The 13,092-nt window shown below is 44.7% G+C and overlaps 1 protein-coding gene across 8 annotated transcripts in view; it reads left to right on the top strand.

Moving 5' to 3' along the window:
- PPIL6 (peptidylprolyl isomerase like 6) overlaps positions 1-10,366 on the top strand; it is a 53,705-nt gene extending 43,339 nt beyond the window's left edge. For 7 of the 8 annotated variants that reach the window (XM_003776889.5, XM_054558000.2, XM_054557996.2 and 4 more), the window contains one exon: positions 4,639-5,550. In XM_003776889.5, coding sequence (XP_003776937.3) covers positions 4,639-4,750 — 112 coding nt within the window. In that variant the 3' untranslated portion in view covers positions 4,751-5,550. Of the gene's footprint in view, positions 1-4,638; positions 5,551-9,080 lie in introns of those variants that run through there. The other variant, XM_054557997.2, reaches the window with a different exon arrangement.
- The last annotated feature ends 2,726 nt before the right edge of the window (positions 10,367-13,092 follow it).

Here is a 13,092-nt window from a genome sequence, read left to right as displayed (position 1 = left end):
GTACAATCCCTGCTCTTCAGCGAGCTTAGAGTATGTTATGAAAAACAGGTCAAACAGCCAATAGCTATGTGACAGTGAGACATGGGCCATGCAAACTGTGTACAGGGTGCATTGGGAGATGGGTAAGAAAACACCCTCCAACTCGCTTCACCAAAGCGAACACAGAGCCTTACAGGGCGGCAATGGAGTGGAGAGCACTCGGTCTCCTTTTGATGGTTCCTGTTCTCTGTGATCCACCTTCCTCTTGGAGAAATCTCTAATTTTTGTTATCACCACTCTGTCCTCAGGGAGGCACTGCCCTCCTTCTATTCTGCTATTCTGCCTCAAGTATGATCTCAGTGTATTCCTTAAATCTCCACATTAAAAATAAAGTCTCCAAATCACAGTTGGGGCTGTGCTGGAATATTTAAACAAGACCCTACAGAGTGCTAAGGGAGAAGCAGAAAGGTAAAACATAATAGGCAACTAGATAATCTAGTTAAACTAATGAAATAGAACTCCTTCAGGGATACCTTCCTTCCCAGTTGTAGGGCTGCCTCTTCCCTATCATCGCTCAGTATCCCCAGGTGTGTCTGAGCTTTTGGAAGCCCAGACGTGGTTAGCAAGGTCCAGAGAGATACAGAATTTTCCTCTCTGATCCGAGACAGGCACTCCTTCCGAGCCCAGTTTCAGGTACATGAACCTGCCGCTCCCTCAGATGGATGACACCGGGAATGTCCTTCAGGAAAGACTGTAGAGATCCACAGAGCATGGCTGGCCCAGTGGGCTCGTAGGGAAAGAATATCACAAAACAAGCCTGTAAGCTCTCCATTCACATGCACCCATTGTAGAGGGGGCTTGGGGGAGGGGGAATTATTTCATTTTAAGAGACTTGTAAGGTGGGAGGGGGTCATGGAAAGTTTCATGAGAAGGTGAGCTGAGGAGTGAAATGTCACGTAGAAGTTAGCCAGATAGAGAAGCTAGAAATCACAATGAGTCAAATCAGTTTTAGGAAGAGTGGAGAGGTTTCGCAGAGAGGCCCTGAGGAGTAAGAGAGCATCTTATCTACCAGTCATCTGTTCTGGGCAGAGCTTGGTACCTAGGGGAGAATGGAAAGGGTGGAGGCCGGATAAGAGGGTCAGCAAGGGTCCTACTCCCAATGGACTGCGGGTGCCATGCTGCTGAGCACGAACCTCACCCAAAGGTGACGGGGGCCATGAGAGAATTTTACATTGGGAGCAACATAACCACCTTCTCATTTTGAAGAAAAAATCTCTTTAGCAGAAGTGAGGAATGAATTGGCAAAGAATGAAAAGGAAGTAGCAAGACCACTTAAGAAGCTGTGGTTATAACAGGCCATAAATGAAGTCCTGCTCTAAAGCACCAGCAGTACAGATGAGCAGGCGATAAGTGGACAAACTCAAGACATTGAGAAGTTAGAGTAGAGAAGCACTTTGGGAGTCCGAGGTGAGCCGATCACGAGGTCAAGAGATCGAGACCATCCTGGCTAACACGGTGAAACCCCGTCTCTACTAAAAAAATACAAAAAATTAGCTGGGCGTGGTGGCAGGCGCCTGTAGTCCCAGCTACTTGGGAGGCTGAGGCAGGAGAATGGCGTGAACCCAGGAGGCGGAGCTTGCAGTGAGCTGAGGTAGTGCCACTGCAGTCCGGCCTGGGTGACAGAGTGAGACTCTGTCTCAGGAAAAAAAAAAAAAAAAGAGATCGAGACCATCCTGGCCAACCTGGTGGAACCCCGTCTCTACTAAAAATACAAAAAATTAGCCACGCATGGTGGCAGATGCCTGTAATCCCGGCTGCTCGGGAGGTTGAGGCAGGAGAATCGCTTGAACCTGGGAGGCGGAGGTTGCAGTGAGCCGAGATTGCGCCACTGCACTCCAGCCTGGCGACAGAGTAAGACTGTGTCTCAAAAAAAAAAAAAAAAGAAGTTAGAGTCGGGGGTGAGGGCCTGAGAGGAGTCCAGGCCAGCACTGTCCAGTAGAACTCTCTGTGACGATGGATATGTCCTATATTCTGCACGGCCCAGTATGACAGCCACTGGCCACATGTGGCCACTGGGCACTTGAAATGTGGCTAGTGTGACTAAGGAACTAATTTAATTCTAATTAAGGGTTTTTTTTTTTGTTTTTTTTTTTTTGAGACAGGGTCTCACTCTGTCACCCAGGCTGGAGTGCAGCGGTGCGATCTCAGCTCACTGCAACCTCTGCCTCCCGGGTTCAAGCAATTCTCATGCCTCTGCTGCCCAAGTAGCTGGGATTATAAGCATGCACCAATGCCCAGCTAATTTTTGTATTTTTAGTAGAGATGGGGTTTCACCATGTTGGCCAAGCTAGTCTTGAACTCCTGACCTCAAGTGATCCACCCTCCTCAGCCTCCTAAAGTGCTGGGATTACAGGTGTGAGCCACTGCAACTCCCAGCCTATAATTAAATAGCAATATGTAGCTAGTGGCAACCATATTGGGCAGTGCAGGTCTAGAGTAACTCCTAGGATTTGGGAACCGGTTAGAGGGGTGGTACCATTCACCAAGATAGAGAATATAAGGAGGAAGATTTGGGAGAGAAGATCATGAGTTCAGGTTGGACAAGTTTCATATTAGGATACCTATAGAATAGCCAGTTGGTGGCATCCCAGGAGGTGGATATTCAAGCTGAGTCAGAGCTGGAAATGTAATTTGGAAGCAATTTGTAGACTGGCAGCCAAGCTGCAACCAGACCATAGTACCATCACTCCAAGAACAGTCCCTGTGCCTTTGCTTATCTTGTCTTGTTGGAGAACAGGCTTCATACTCTCTTTGGACAGAAATGAATCTATTTATCCTCTGCCCTTCATCCTCAGAATGTTGTCCTCTGTCATGGTTTTTTATTGGGATGGCAAAAATAGAGCCCAAAGGCAAAGAGAGGGCTCAAGTACACTTGGTGTCGGCACTGACCATGCTCCTATAAAGGCTCATGAGATGGAAGTTGCACCCTTCCCCTCGGCCACTGTCCAAGCCCAAGCACTGACAGAGGGCACCAGTCCTATGTCTTGGCCTGTCTCTCTGCCCTTTTTTAATTGAAAGAACCATCAGAAGTCTAGCTCCACTCCCCAGGAAGTTCTAGCTCATGGCCAGCAATTGTCTACAGAGATCTAAACTAGCATGGCTTTTTTTTTTTTTTGAGATGAGTCTTGCTCTGTGGCCCAGGCTGAGTGCAGTGGTGCAAACTCAGCTCACTGCAACCTCCACCTCCTGGGTTGAAGCAATTCTCCTGCCTCAGCCTCCTGAGCAGCTGGGATTACAGGTGTGCACCACCAAGCCCAGTTAATTTTTGGTATTTTATTAGAGACAGGGTTTCACCAGGTTGTCCCCAGGCTAGTCTCAAACTCCTGTGCTCAGGCAATCCACCTGCCTTGGCCTCCCAAAGTGTTGGGATTACAGGCATGAGTCACCACATCCAGTCAAAACTAGCATGGCTTTGAGCTGCCTTTTATTCATCACTCAGTGGATGTTGTCAGGTGCCTGGTAGTGCCAGGCATTATGCTAGGCACTGAGCCTGAGCACAAGCATGATCCCTACCATCATGGGAGAATTAGAAATCAATCAAAGAAGCAAACAAATAAATGTAAGTTTTCAACCCTGGGAACTTCTCTAAAGGAGCGACAGAGAACTTAACATAAGCAAGGTGGCCTGGGAAACTTCCCCAAGGAGGTGATGACTGAGCTGAGGTCTGAAGGAAGACCAGGAGGTGACCATGCCAAAGGGTAGGGGTCGGGGAGTAATGCAGGAGCTGTGGAAGAAGAGAGTGTGGAGCTCTTGAGGTACTGAAAGCCAGTCTGGCTGGAGCAGAGAGCAAGAGGAAGCATGTGGCCCGACCTCCCTGAGAGGCCGTGGGAGATAGACTGTGCAGGCCCTGGTAGGCAATGGCAGGGATTTTTAGTCTTCATCCTAAGGTTAATGGGAAATTACTGTCATGTTTTGAGCAAGGAGATAAAAACAGATTGCTATTATTGTCATGTTTTGAGCAAGGAGATGAAAGCAGATTGCTATTTCTAAAAGACCGTGCTGGCCAGGTGTGGTGGCTCACACTTACAATCCCAGCACTTTGGGAGGCCAAAGTGGGAGGACTGCTTGAGGCCAGGAGTTCAAGACCAGCCTGGGCAACATAGCAAGATCCTATCTGTACAAAAATAAATAAACAAAAATATTGGCCAGGCCTAGTGGCACACACCTGTAAGCACTGGCTACTCAGGAGGCTGAGGCAGGAGGATCACTTAAGCCAGGAGGTCAAGGCTGTAGTGAGCTAAGATCATGCCACGGCACTCCAGCAACAGAGTGAGCAACAGAGTGAGACCCTGTCTCAAAAAAAAAATATATATATCACCCTGACTGCAGGGAGAAGAACAGGGGGGAGGGTGCCAAGCAGATGGAGGAAGCCAGCTCAGAGCTGCGGTAGGAGGCCAGCTGCTTGGATGATGGCCCTGGGTACTGCAGGTGTGGCAAAGTGCACACATCCAGAGAGGTTTAGGATACTTAGAGCTGATGTTCATTCAATTTGTAGGAAATAGTCTTAGCTATAGCTGGGTAGGACTCCATTTCGGAAAGTTAAGTTAAATATGAAAACTTATGACTGACTAAATTTTCCATTTTTTTTCTCCTATGTAGGCAATTGGTTGAAGGAACAGAAGTGCTTAAACAACTAGAATTAGTTCCAACACAGAATGAAAGACCAATACATATGTGTAGAATTACTGACAGTGGAGATCCTTATGCTTGATTTTCATATCAATATTTTCTGTGATAATTTATTACTGTGTATCTGATCAGCTGTTTGTGGATTTAATTAAACAGTACTTGATAAATTGTAATTTGAAAGCCGTGGCAGACACTGTAGGTTGCCTCATCTACACCCAATCCCTCCCCATCCTCCTTTCCTGTCTCTTGTCATAGAGACTGTGAAAGGGCAGTACTCAATTTCCTAGACTCCTTTGCAGCCACAGGTGGCCATGAGAGATGGTTCTGGCCAGTGGGACAGGAATAGAACGCCAGTGGTCCTGCCCCTTCCCCTTCATCCAGTCTGGAATGTGGAGAGGCTGGAGCTGCAGCTGTCATCTTGTGGCCATAAAGGAAAGGCTGAGGCCAGGTGCAGTAGCTCACGCCTGTAATCCCAGCACTTGGGAGGCCGAGGCAGGTGGATCATGAGATCAAGAGATCGAGACCATCCTGGCCAACATGGTGAAACCCTGTCTTTACTAAAACTACAAAAATTAGTTGGGCATGGTGGCATGCACTTGTAGTCCCAGCTACTTGGGAAGCTGAGGCAGAAGAATCTCTTGAACCCGGGAGGCGGAGGTTGCAGTAAGCCAAGATGCCGCCACTGCACTCCAGCCTGGTGACAGAGAGAGACTCTGTCTCAAAAAAAAAAAAAGAAAAGAAAAGGCCAAGTACTGCAGAGATGTCAGCCCCAATCTCTTGAGCTGCAGGACCAATACCAGCAACCACCTACTCTGGACTTCTTAGTATATGAGACTAACAGAGCCCTGTGTTGTGTTGTTTATGTTACTGTTGGTTGAGAATTTTGTTACTTGTGGACAAAAAATTCTTAATTTAGCAACATACCTGATAGCCTAAGACATTTGTAATAGAATTATGTTCTTGTTTGTAACTACATCTACTCCCAAGAGAAACTTGGTAAGTAACCAAATAGGAATGATGCAGAAGAAAAAGCAATTCATTGTAATATTTTATTGTTTATACTAGCATTCAGAAAGAGTATCTACACTTTGGATGTTTTCATATATGACATGAACATCATCCTTATCTCTCTGAGCCATAGCAACCCTATGAAAACCAAGGGCTTTTTTTACAGTGTCCGTGGTGGCTGACTCATGTGATGTTATTGGAGATTCAGCTTTATCACTACTCTGTAATCTAAAGTTCTCAAGCTCATATCACCTGGGGAGCTTTTAAAATGTAACCTAACAGAACTTGTCCTTGACCTACTGAGGTAGAGTTCCCAGGCGTGGGGCACAGATTCTGTGTTCATTTAGCTCTTTCCCCAGGGTTCCCATTTAGACAGCTGGGCACTAGTCATCTGGGAATCACTGCAAGGCATAAGGAACTGGTTCCAGCCCCCATGGTGTAATGTAGTCAGCAGAGTGCTTGACTCTGCTATTGGTGACCTTGCTCAGCTCCTGTTACCACCACTACCCTGTGCCCCTGCTCTGCCCAGACTGAGAGTGCTTTTCTATTTTTTTTTTTTTTTTTGAGACAGAGTCTCACTCTGTCACCCAGGCTGGAGTGCAGTGGCACAGTCTCGGCTCACTGCAAGCTCTGCCTCCCCGATTCACGCCATTCTCCTGCCTCAGCCTCCTGAGTAGCTGGGACTACAGGCGCCTGCCACCACACCTGCCTAATTTTTTGTATTTTTAGTAGAGACGGGGTTTCACTGTGTTAGCCAGGATGGTCTCGATCTCGTAACCTCGTGATCCGCCCGCCTCGGCCTCCCAAAGTGCTGGGATTACAAAGGCATAAGCCACTGCACCCGGCTGAGAGTGCTTTTCTTACCCTAAGCAGAATGAGGTTTGTCTTCCAAGAACGATCTCTACATCAGTCTTAAAGAGGCAGGCTTCTAATGGATATGGGGCTTGCCAAAAGTAGGCATAGGCTTTTTTTATTTTAACTTTTTATTTTGAAATAATTATAGATTCACAGGAAGTTGCAAAAATAGTACAGAGCAGTCCTGTGTACCTTTCACCCATTTTCCCCAGTGGCTACGCTTACAAAACGGTAGTACAATATCAAAACCAGGCAGCTGACATTGGTACAATGTGTGTGATGCCATTTTATCATGAGTATATTCATGTAACCAACACTATAGAGAAAACATAGAACCTTTCCAGCACCTCGAAGACCCCCTTCCAGTACCCCCTTACAGTCACACCCACTCCCCTGCCCCCTGCCATCCCTAACTCCTGACAACTGGCATTTGCTGTTTCTTTTAATGACAGCTTTATTGCTATATGACATATGCTTTATGCTAAGACCTGAGGTGGATGGGAGGAAGCAGACCGCCTATGTTACATTCTCAACTGACCCAGAGCAGCATAGTGTTAAGAATGTGTGTTCTAGGGCCAGAATCCTGGCTCTGCCATTCCCTAGCTGCACAAACTCAGGCAAGAACTTTTCTGTGCCTCAATTCCTTCATCTGAGAAACAGTGGTACCTATCACATAGGATTGCTGTGAGGGTTCCATGAATCAATAATTTCTATAAAGAACCTGTAAGAGACCTGGTCTGCTGTAAGCGCTCGATAAATTTAATAATAAATTACTAATGTGTAACCTTCAGGGTGTAGCCTCAGAGCTTGGACTTTTTGAAAGCTCTCCAATGACTTTGATAGCCAGATTTGGGAATCCCTGAGGAGACTCTCCCTCTTCCTGTACTCGCAGACTTCTGGGCAGTCTGAGAACTCAGGTGATTTGTCTACAGCTTCCAGACCCTCTCACTGGGCCTTTGCCCAGGTTCCTCAGGTCACACTGGGGACATCTCAGACAAAAGGGAGCTGGGCTTGCCACCAGGATTCAAAACAATTGGTGAATTAAAACTGATTCTTTGCAAGGAGCCCGGTTAAAACACATGACAAGCGTTACTCATGTAATAACAAACAGCAGGGCAGTTCTTACTGGTGATGAACCTATATATTAATGGCATTAGGCATTTTATCTGATGTTGTGAAAGAACTGGGATATTTGTGTGGGTGTAAGAAACTGATTCCAGCTCCCTTTGTCAGCAGCAATAGAAAGGTAGAACTCTGCCAGTCTTCTCAAGGATGGTGAGTTCATGGTCCCTTTGTTCGCTCTGACTTTCCACTTCTGGGCTGTAGAAACCTTAACCACAGATCCATGCAGTGGTTCTTATCACCAGCACTTAAAAGTATACACACTGATACTTCTGTGCTAGAATTATTTGTATGTTTAACCTCATAGTTGAAGAAACTGATTGTTAGAAGGACTCAAAAGTTTACTCCAATGAACTCCACATGTAAGACTTTGATTTAACCAAACTGAAATACATTAATTAAACAGAAGGGATTCTAGATTTTTCCACATCTACAAATAGGACAATAAAGGCCTTCTGATGATTTACACAAAATGCTAAGTTATATGTCTAAACTTGCCCTAACTGCAAAGTCAAGTACATACGCTGTATCTTATAGTAGGCTGTGTGAATAAGGGAGGGCATATCTAAACATTTTTCTTATATGGGGAGATTTGAGGTAAATATTTAAAATTCTATCCAAGGAATTTGTTTGCCCCTACTGCAAACAGTGCCGGTTATTTGTTAAGGAATGGATAATCTGGCAACCTCAGGATTCCAGACCCTGAGTTTTTATACATATTTTAAATGAAGCATTATTTGTTTGAGAACCACCTGTCCAGCAATGTGATGGTCAAATCACTTAACCTTTCACTGTCCCCATTTGTAAAAATAACAGAAGTTGAGTTGCTAGCTTTCTTCTGGCTCTAAAATTTCAGTGATTTTTCTGAGGAAACGCATAAAATCAACAATTTTAAGTGAAATGGGGGTACATCTTTCTCAGTGTTCTGAGGATTGACACAGCAGGTGAAGGTGCTTCTAATAATGCTTGGCACACAGCAGATATTCCGTTAAGAATTAGTTTCCCTTCAGAAATGTCTCCCCACAAAAACCAGTCAAGCTACCACTGAGAGAATATCATCATCCTCATTTCAAGAAATATCAAGCCCTTTTTATACTGAGTATTAGCAGTTCTCACTAACATCAGATTAACTTTCAATCAACTGAACTAGTTCAAAGGTATATCTTTAAAATTAAAATTGGTCTCTACCACACCTAGCAATATTCTCCCTTATGGAGACTCATTTTTTAAACTATATTGATCTTACCATCCCCTACACTTCCCAAAGTGGAATCACCACCACTTAAATCTGGCAAGTCTTAAGACTTCTGTATATCATACGAAATATTGTTGACTAACTCAGTAGTAATGTATACAACATGAATTACAAGTTGCATATTTGATAGAGTGCTTTGTAAGGTGATAAATCACAGGTTCTTTTACTTTAGCATGCATCAGAATGCCTGGGCCTGTCAAACACAGATTGCTGGACCTCAGAGTTTCTGATTCAGTGGCTCTGGGTTGGGCTGGAGAATTTGAACAAGTTCAAGGTGATGCTGCTGCTGCTGCTGTTCTGGAGACGACACTTTAAGAACAGATGGGATATATTAGAGACAGATCTATGAGAGATCTGTGGCACACAGGTATGTAGAAGAGAAAAGTCGTAACAGTAAACTGTAACCTACAACAGAAAAGGAAGAATGAAGGAAACTGACAAGAAACCTTGATTTCATCAAGGCAGCAGAGGAGGTACGCATACGTTGACCAATTAGACAGTGACCAGAATCCTGTTGCAAGGTCCTGAGGTTCTTAGCAGGGCCAGATGTCAGACCTCCAGGTGCTAGACAGTGGCAACGTGGTAGTCAGGTCCTTAGGAAGGAACTTGGACACTTCCTAAGCACTTTGTCCTGAGAAAAGTGCTCAGGACATGCACTTTGCCAGTCAGTACAGAATTACTAGAATATTTTAATAACCAGAGTGGCCATGAGGTGTGTTCTGGCTGAAAATCAGCTCTCCAAGACAGGATTGGGAGAAGCACAGTGAATACCTAGGGACAAGGGGAAGTCATAGCTAATCCAAGATATCAGCAAGCCACCTGAGGTGTAGTTTAGCTTGAACTTGGAGGTTATTCCTAAGGAACAAGTCAGGAAAAGGTTTCATTTCCTAAAGGACCAAGAGATGTAATGCAAAGAGCTCTAGCAGACCCAGGGTTTGAAGCAGAATACAAATAATAATCGTGCATCTTGGGGGCCAGCCTTAAGGGAACCTGGGCTGGGCTCCCTGACTCCTTTGCATCCAGGAGGTTTGTGCTGTTTGTACGCTAACCTTACAAGTGTTTGTAAAAAAAGAAGCAAAAACAGTATGTCTTGATGTAATTTTGTAAATGAATCACTGTTAAGAATTGCAGGCCTGGCATGGTGGCTCATGCTTGTAATCCCCGCACTTTGGGAGGCCACGGGGGGAAGACTGCTTGAGCTCAGGAGTTCTAGACCAGCCTGAACAACACGGTGAAACTCTATCTCAAGCAAAAATACAAAAAATTAGCCAGGTGTGGTGGCACACCCAGCTATTCAGGAAACTGAGGCGGGAGGATCACTTGAGCCCGGGCAGGCGGAGGTTGCAGTGAACCGAGACTGCGCCAGTTTGACTGAAATAAGCCAGTTTATTTATTCACTTTTTTCTCAAAAAAGAAAAAAAAATTGCAGCAGTTCAGGATAGAATAGTTCTGTGCAAGTCATAATGTAAAGCAGTGTTCTCCAACTTTTTTTTTTTTTTAATGAGATGGAGTCTCACTCTGTCACCCAGGCTGGAGTGCAATGGCACGATCTTGGCTCACTGCAACCCCCACCTCCTGGGTTCAAGCAATTCTCCTGCCTCAGCCTCCCAAGTAGCTGGGATTACAGGCACCCGCCACCACACCTGGCTAATTTTTGTATTTTTACAGAGATGGGGTTTCACCATGTTGACCAGGCTGGTCTCGAACTCCTGACCTCAGGTGATCCGCCGCCTCAGCCTCCCAAAGTGCTGGAATTACAGGCGTGAGCCACTGCATCCGGATGTTCTCCAACTTTAATACTTTACACATGTACATATTTTCTGGGAATCTTGTTAAAATGTAGGTTCTGATTCAGGAGATCTGAGGGGGAGGCCTGAGGTTCTGCATTTCTAGGTGATATAAATGATACTGGTTCGAGAACCACACTCTGGAAAGCAAGAGTAAAGCACTGGTTTTCCACCTAAGCTGCAGATTAGAAACACCTGGGAAGCTTTTAAAACTCCTGATGCTCAGACGTTACTCCAGACCAATTAAATCAGTACCCAGGCATTAGTATCAATATTTTTCAACACACACCACCACCACTGATGTCACTAGGTAGTTCCAATGTGCAGCCAAGGTTAAGAACAACTGCTCTAAAGTGTAATGCTCCCCTCTGGCGCCCTGGCACACTTTTCAAAGAAACATCCACAGTCAAAGTGGAGAGCCTCCTAATGACAACATCTCCAGAATTTCACCCTTAATCTTAATCACAATATTAAGACTCTGAATATACAGTTTTAGCTAATATTTGATTTATTCCAATCCTTCTCTTTGTCAAAACAGATTCAAATACTACTAAATGAGTTTTAATATATGCTGTTAAAACTGTCTTACAGATGCTAGCCCTTGTTTCCCACCCATACTCCTCTAGATAAATCTACCCTGACCCACAGCTGAAGAGTTCAGGGAGCTATTTGTAGCAGCTGCCCTCCTACGCTTTTATTTTATTTATTTTATTTATTTATTTTTTTTTTGAGGCGGAGTCTCACTCTGTTGCCCAGGCTGGAGGGCAGTGATGCAATCTCGGCTCACTGCAACCTCTGCCTCCTGGGTTCAATAGATTCTTCTGCCTCAACCTCCTAAGTAGCTGTGATTACAGGTGCTTGCCACTATGCCGGGCTCCTCCTGTGCTTTTCAATGCAGCTAATTTTTGGCAAGGGTGGACAACTGACTGAAATAAGCCAGTTTGTTCATTTATTCATTTTTTTAAAATTAAGTGCAGGGAATAAACTGGTGAGCACTATCTCTGAGTTAATCTAGCGAGAAAGGCAATTGCTATATAATGCAGTATATGCTTTGTTATGGGCAAGTCCAGGGTGCACAGAGCAGGAACACCTTTTGTAGTCTGGGAGTGGGGAGAAAGGGGTAGTTGAATATTTTAAGGATAGCTTAAGATGGGAGGGACAGCTTAGCTGAGAGACCTGAAAGTAGGAGTTGGTCAGATGCCAGAAGGGAATAAGAATGGTCTAGGCAGAAGAAATAGCATGGATGAAGATCCACATGCAAAAGAAAAGATGACCAGTTAGGAGAACTGGAAGTTCAGGGAGCTCTAGTGTAGACTGCATGGATGGAGTCAGAGCAGAGAGTAGGTAACAGACAGGTTGGGAAGGCACGGTACTCAGTCAAGTTATCTCTTCCAAGAGCTATATAACTGGAATACTGGGCAATGGAGATGATTGGCTGTGGGTCTATAGATCTGGCAATGTCCTGTAGGGTTGAAGCCTGAAACGAAGTCCTAGCAAACCAGCTCCACATGCTAGGGATTCCTCCTTTTAAGTTCAAGTCTCCTTTGGCCCTCACAACACTTGATTTCCCACCCCTGAATGCCTATAAGATTTACTGTCATATTCTTACAGTGAATGGATTCCCTTTAACATAAGCTAGTACAAGAGGGTTTGTACTTCTTGCTATCAAGTAGTGGAGCCAAACCTCTGATTATTAAGGGGCCACTGGATGTTAGTTATAGCTAGAAGGCAGGGTCCTGTTTGGAGTGTTGATCTGTTTATTTGGGGAAAGGTACTGACACAAGGCTGAAGCATTGTTTAAAAATTTGCTGTTTAAAAAACTTGGAGCTTATACTGCTGGAAGATTCACAAGCGCAGAAGCACTCTGTCTTGCTGCTTTCAAGAAAATAAATGGTTAAGAAGGTCGCTCTAACAATCAATCAACAATCTAATTGCAAGCAATGTGTCTAAGAGGAAATAACCTGAGTGATGGCTGACCTTGCACACAGAACTCTTTGAGGGTGCCTTTCAATTGTGATTTTACCCCCAGGAGACATTTAACAATATTGGGAGATATTTTTGGTTATCACAACTGAGAGGTGGGGTGCTTCTGGCATCTAGTGTGTAGAGGCTAGGAATACTGCCGAATATCCAACAATGCACAGGACAAGCAAGAATAAGTCAGCCTGAAATCTCGATAGTGCCAAGATTGAGAAACCCTGCTCTATGACAACAATAAACAGAACCTTACTGTCAGGAACTGAAAAAAAAAAAAAAAGCTGTCTCTCTGAAATGGTGAAAATGACTTTGGAATTCCCTTGATCTACCTCTACGGTTGCCATGCAGAATAAAATAAACCAATGATTTTCTAGTCTTAAAACAAGAGCGTGAAATGTCCCTTTATCAGGACTGAGGAAT

The sequence above is a fragment of the Pongo abelii genome, chromosome 5, assembly GCF_028885655.2.
Source record: "Pongo abelii isolate AG06213 chromosome 5, NHGRI_mPonAbe1-v2.0_pri, whole genome shotgun sequence".
Lineage (NCBI taxonomy): Eukaryota > Metazoa > Chordata > Mammalia > Primates > Hominidae > Pongo > Pongo abelii.
This window is presented reverse-complemented; position numbering and strand designations above follow the sequence as displayed.